General features: G+C 41.4%; 1 protein-coding gene across 2 annotated transcripts in view; it reads left to right on the top strand.

Annotated features, from left to right (window-relative positions):
• Positions 1-5,424: 5,424 nt before the first annotated feature.
• Positions 5,425-6,788, top strand: part of LOC102209856 (seizure protein 6 homolog) — a 91,831-nt gene continuing 90,467 nt past the window's right edge. For both annotated transcript variants that reach the window (XM_005737882.1, XM_005737881.1), the window contains exon 1: positions 5,425-5,885. In XM_005737882.1, coding sequence (XP_005737939.1) covers positions 5,801-5,885 — 85 coding nt within the window. In that variant the 5' untranslated portion in view covers positions 5,425-5,800. The remainder of the gene's footprint in view (positions 5,886-6,788) is intronic.

The following is a 6,788-nucleotide window of genomic DNA, read 5'->3' on the forward strand; positions in this document are numbered from 1 at the left end:
TGTGTGACTTGTTGTCACTTGTCAGATACCGTGGCCACTAGCCTTGAGATACTTGGCTGTTGTCTGAGAGTGCTTTATCATCTTGATAAATGCAGCCTTGGAGCAGTGCACTATCAGCATGCTCAGAGGCATGAGACACACTCTGACTAATGAAAAGAGAAGGTCAAGGAGAGGGAGGGGTGTACGGCAAGAGGAAGAGGAGGAATGGTGAAGAGAGATGTGAGTGTAAACGGTATTGAACAACATGTCACACTCTTCATAAAAGGTTTGTGCGTGAGAGAGTCGGAACGGTAATTTTCTAGCGTTGAATGAGTCCTCATGTGTGTGCTCCTGCCTTAGCATCCTTGTGTGCTTCCCTCCAAATGAGCAATTGGGTACTTAGTGGTCTTCAAGCCCAGCACATAAGGAAAAACTACACCTTAACGCGTGAGTCGGCAAATGCAAACAGAATATCGTTATCGGGGTAAAATAGTTCCTTTCTGGACCCTTTTCAAATCACTCACTGCACCATATCTGTGCCACTATGGTTCTAATTACATTTGACAAGAGGGGTTACATTAATTTTCTTGTACCTGTATTGCATGAGACACATTCCTTCTATCTTGAATGTTATTACAGCAGGTGAGGAGAATTTCTAGTGCACGGTTAATTTTGGAGTCATCAAAGTGACAGCGCTGAGCTTGGGAATCCTTTCAGGCTCATTACCATAGTCTGCTGAATCTATTGACAGGGCCCTGCATGACTGGGCAGACGCTGCTCCGGCCCAGTCGTCAGGCAGAAGCAATGATCGAGGGGTTAACAGATGTCGCTCCGTCTTTGGGGGTCACATCCAATCTATTTCCACTGTCGGGACTCAGTCCGAGCAGAGTATGCACAGCGACGGTTCACGCTGGTTCCGTGGACTTTGGTGAGGAAACAAGAAAATAAACAGCTAAGAGAAATGTGTCCACCTATAAAAAGTTACAAGTTACAAATACACAAGAAGATTTTTGAATTTCAGACTTTCTTGTCAAGGGTCAGATGCACCTTGATATAACTCCCTTCCCCCTTGCTCCTATAAAAAAATGTAAAAAATTAAATAAATAAATAAAATAAATATATACAAAAAGATATTTTTCTTGCACAGCTGAATTTCTCAGAAAGAGCCAGTACATAGTGGAGTGTGCAATTATCTGAGCTATTCAAGGAGGAAGTGCACAACAAAAAGGGAATGGGGATGTGGGGGTCATAAGCTGCAGAATACTCCAAACTGCAGTGAAGTAATTTACGCCATATACATGCATGAGCTTGTTAAGAAGAAACCCGATATTTGTGGGGAAACTGATCACTGTTTCAGGTAGACCAGGATCTAATCTGAGTGCAAGTTAAGCAATAAATTAAACACAAAACTGAATTGTTTATCTCTTTTTTTTTTTTTTTCTTAAGTGGGTGTTATTTAACATGCAAATACGCTCTTGGTCTTGATGAATGGGTGTCAGAACTGAGTATGGTAGCAATTTGTGCCAACTCAACATAGCAATTATCGACAATTCTCTAATAAACTAGACGTAGCATTTCACATCACAACATAATGAAATTGGCTACTTTCCTCACTGGACAGCATCATCATTCCTAGAAAAAAATAGTCTATTAAATACTGTATGTAGAAGCTAAGAAGAAAAATGGTTTAATCCAGAAAGAGGTCAGAGGTCCATTGGAGGTAAGACGGGAACAGAATGAGTCGATTCTGTTTCGTATTAGTTTGCCTCTCAGCATCGGGGATATGGATTATATGCTTCAAACTCTCAGCCTGTTTATGCTGCTCTGCTGCTGCTGTTTGTTTACACAGTTAGGTGAAATTTTCACAGATTGTCACGAAAGGGTGTGTCATTAAACTGTCATTAAATTTTATTTACAGACAGCAGTTTAGACGTAACATCAAGCTATTATATAAAGAATATGCAGCACATTTATATTTGTCAGCAGCAGCATTCTAAGTAAAATTAGGGGATTTAATTAATTTCTACTTTGTCTTGTTTATTCCAAAAGTTAGTGCAAAATCCCCCGTAAAAAAAACCCTTAAAAATAAATAAATAAATGAATAAAATATTCTGCTGTGATTGAACTGTATCGACTACCCCCTCCTCACCAAAAAAATCCAAAATACATGTTTCAGCAATCATTAAAATAAAAAAAATGCTCATAGAGAAAATCAATACTTGTCCCTGAAAATCTTGAGCAGACAAAACGCACAACACTACGGGCTGTTCAAACCTCTTTGAATGTTTCTGTGGCTAAATAATTAACGGTTCTTCTGTTGTAATGCTACATATTTTTTTCCTCTGAAACTCCTAGAAATGCTCAAATCCATAACGACTTCGGAGAAACGCGGTCGAACAACAAACACAATCATCCAAGGCCCGACTTGCGTCAGCAATGTGCTGCTAACTGTGCTGATTCAGGTATAAATATTATTTTCCACTCAAAGTCTGACATTATCCCTCAGTTACAGAGCCGAAATCTCTCCCATTTCCAGCAGCTGACATCTGATTGGCATTGCCCGATTCAATACAAATAGCAGTAAATAACAGTGAGCAGATTTCAGGACAGCACTATAATTGCAATTGTTGGCTGAAAGGGGTCAGAATGCTGAACTGTGAATGTAATGCATTGAGATTAGCCCCGCATGCATTTGTGAGTCCTGTTACTGTGATGTTGTTGCTGCCTATGACTGTAACATGGGCTGTAATTTGTAGGTTGTAATGCTGCGTGGGTAGATACTCATTGATAGCATTTGGCACACAGCCTTGCTTGGATGAAGCACTTAGCCAAGCCAGTCAATCTAAATATCACAGCCAGTGCTCTGAGTCAATAGGAGTGTGTTTGTCAGCTGAACATGAGGTATAATAATCAGTCAGTCTTTAGCCATCTAATGAACAGTCATCATAAGATGTTTTTACATAATCCTGCCATCTAAGATTACCTTAGTGCTTGTAAAAGCTCGCTGACGATTTGTGCCTCATTACCTTGGGACATTGGTCATTTCATTTCAAGGGTCTGATTTTCATTAACTGCTCTGCCCCCCTACCCATTAGCAGAATGAAAGCTCGGCTGCGACCATCTGGCTGCCAACTAGACCTCAGGGCTGCTTTATGGCTCCATTGAGCTTCACTAAAGGGAAAGTTGCACTATTAGAGCCTATTCTGCAGCAGGCCAGCGGGAGGACGGGAGAGATGCAAGGACAGTGTCCCATGCTTGGGGGATATAGAGGGGAAGCAGAGATAAATTTAGAAGAAAATGAGAGAGATGTCGGTGCTTAAATAGAGGAGGAAGTGAGAGGCAAATGGAGGCAAAGTCATATAAAACCTGGAAGAAAAGCCGACCAAAGACGGGGAAAAAAAGAAGAAAAGGACAGTCCAAAATGAGCCGGCGTGTAATGACGATGACACGCATGACATTTGTGAAATAAATTGTCTGTTTATTCCCAGCAGTCGAGTCAAAGCGGTGTGACAGAAAAGTGAGACGACTAATGATAACACACTCTGGTTAATTTAAGATGCTGCATGTGTACAGCTCAAAGGACTGCTGTACTTTTTATTGCCTCCACTGCAAAAAAAAAAGAAAAAAGAAAACAAAATTTATTTTTAGAAGAAATGGTCTTGTTTTTAAAAACAAACAAACAACTGCCCATTATTTATACTATTTTAGCATCTCCAATAAAACTGACCTTGGTTCTCCCCCAGTACCTTTATGATCCCACCCTCAACCCCATCTCTATTCATGCCTTAAAACTGCATTTATTTTGATGCCGTTTTACTGCGTTCTTGCACAGCAGACAGCCGTGAATGCATGTCACCCTCCCGTGCCTTCCTCCGTTGAGGTGACAATAGAACTACGCAGAAAACCGTCCTGAGGACGAGCATGTGCATGTTGTTTATTTTGACTGCGTAGACTTCTGAACCATTCGTGAATTTTAGCCATTCCTGTTCATGCATGACTCACATGCCCACGTTCTGTTCGTCAAGTCAGAAGTTACTGACTGGATGAACAGAATGTGGGCACACAGCAATTATTTTACTGGCTAAATTAAGCCCTTTGATATAGCAGGCGTAAATTATAATAATAAAATGGCCTAGATAACTAAAGGGGGTGTAATGATAAGCATAGTAGATACTATCTACAAATGCTTTTTGAAAGGTTAGCTGTCATAAGAAGAAAGCATATTTCAACAAGCTTATCTAACTAGTCATTTTAGAATAATCCTCTTTGTCACACTTGGACTGTAAATTAGATTACTGATGAATGAAACCATAGTTTATGGTAATTACTTTGCTAAATAAGAATCTGTGATGGCTGGCCTTACTCTGCACTCATTCAAAGTCATGTGGTCTTGTCCCATGTTCAGAATCAGAGGTCAGAAGTCACATAAAAGCAGCTCTTAATGCTCCTATGACTTTGGCATCTTGCTCCAGTTTAGCATCTTCTTACCTGCACACAGACTAAAGTTAAGTTTTCCCAAAGAATTGTTCATTACATTCTTGCTCTGGGTTTTTCCCAACACAATGACAAGTTAAGTAACCCCGATAACCAATTTAGCACCCCACTTTATCCATTAAAAAGTTAAAGTCTCTTGCCAGAAGTAGGTAGGCTGACATCATTGGCAAATACTTACAGCCCCGAGACATAAACTATAGCTGGATAAGAGAGGGGGAAAAAAAGTGACCTAAGGGACTCAGAGCATGGCATAGTTATTTCCAGCACCTGAGGAACGTCTCACCTCAGGGCTTGTCATGCACAGCAGGGTCTAAGCTTTACAGGGAATTGGACTGGAAAAAAAAATCCACTCAGCTCCAGTCTTGACTCCTGTGGGCACAAAAACTAGCCAGGGAAGCGTATGCTGAAATTAGGGTAAGAAAAAGAAAAGCAATGTATTTCAGCAAGTGCAGGGTGGAATACAAGTGTAAACTGACCAGCGAATTGAAGCTCAAGATTCACACAGAAAGCTTCTTCTTCTTTTTTTTTTTTAAAGATAGTGTACATGTACCTCTCACTCGCCCTTAAAGCCTGCAGTAATCTGCACTCTATCTTCATTCTTGACTCACCACAGTGTCTTTGGAGGCAGGACATTTACAGAGGTTCTGGGTGTCCAAAACCAAATAGAATGAGTTGCAAATAGCTTTAAAATATGAGTTTAGACGTGCACGTTATCTGCTTTTTATACACAAGTTAGTGAATTTATAGAAGGAAAAAAACAACAAAAACAACAGCAGAAGTCTGAGAAGAAGTCAAGTATCATGTCTGGTATAGGCTATCCTAAAAATGCCATCTTTATATATTCTTGTTGAACCTGAACGTGGCTATTGTGATGATTAAAAGGAAGGCTGTTAAAAAGAAAAACATCATCACAAGAAGCTCCAAAGACCGAAAGAACGCACAGAGCTCAGTTATTCCTCTTCCTCCAGCTAACTTTGAGGCTGTTCCATCAGCAGACGCTAGGAGCTGTCCGCGGTGCTGAATCCTCGGCTTCCTTTTTCTCTCCCCCCCCTTCCTCTCCATGTGCCGATAGCTCACACAGCCAGCAATCCGCTTACTGAGCGTCCAAATTAAAGAGGGACCTCCGCATTTCACTTGATTATTCTCGACGGTCTTCAGTCGGCGAATTATTGAGGAAGTGCGAGAGCATCCCGCGAGCCTTTGTTTAAAGTCCTCGCCTTGCTTGTTTTTATTCTTTTTTTGTTTTTCCTCCCCTGGAAGTATTCTTCTTCTTAACACAAGGACGTGCTCCGTAGATACGCGAAGAGCGACCTCGACTTTAGTAGACATGTGCGTGAAACAAGGCTGCCAATTTCAGACCCTCTGCACGGTTTTGCTTCTCGCCGCCGCCGTGGCCGAAATCCACGGGCAAGGTAAGAACTTGCGTCTTGGTGCTTTTGTACTTTTCTGGAATTTTAGTTTTTTTCACCCCTCCTTTCCTCTGTCGGCTAAAAAGCGAAGGCAGAGTTTAATGACACCGGGCTCACGATTCTCAGATCTACAAGTGTGATACAAGTGTTAATGTTTCCAGTGACTCGTTATCATTGTTAAGTTTATGACGTACTGTACTACAGCACTGCTGGGGCTAAAAGTTGCGAGAGGATAGTCCTGTTTGTTTTCTCTATTATACACTGTAAACTACCGAAAGAAGGAAGTGGAATCTGAATTTAAAGCGAGAGGCAAATTAATGAAACACAACAGTTGCAAACAAAGCGTGGTGAATTAGAAGTTATGGCGCATCACTGGAGAAATGCGTTTAACAGTCAGTTACATAACAATAGGCTGTCCAGCACAACTTACACAAAATGGCTTTAATTTGTTCTAAAGAGAGACACACACATCCACGTGGCCACATAAATAGCATGGAAACAGCCTCTCTCCCCAGCTCAACCAACCACCACTACCACCACCAGGCAAGAGGAAAACTAAATAAGACAATCAGAAACTAAACACCAATAAATATGAACCTGAACCAATTGATCAATTTTCCAGCGGGATGTTTATTCGGTGGGAGTAAGCAGTCAGGAAGCAACTTGTTTGGGCGCTGAGGTCTGTGTGACAGACGGTGCTCGGTAATAAGACTCTAATCCTTGGGAATTGCTGAAGATTATTGACCAAGCTGTTTGACACAGATGAGTGCTTGTGGGAAGCTGCAACGGATTCATGCACAGTGGCCTTGTCCTAATTATTTCTCTAGTGTGGGCCTGCCCTCTCATCATCTATGCTTTCTGCTGGACACTATCTGTGTTTCTGCTTGTCTGCACAGCTTTACTGTC

Source organism: Pundamilia nyererei, unplaced genomic scaffold (assembly GCF_000239375.1).
Source record: "Pundamilia nyererei isolate P.nyererei 1_Seehausen unplaced genomic scaffold, PunNye1.0 scaffold00080, whole genome shotgun sequence".
NCBI lineage: Eukaryota > Metazoa > Chordata > Actinopteri > Cichliformes > Cichlidae > Pundamilia > Pundamilia nyererei.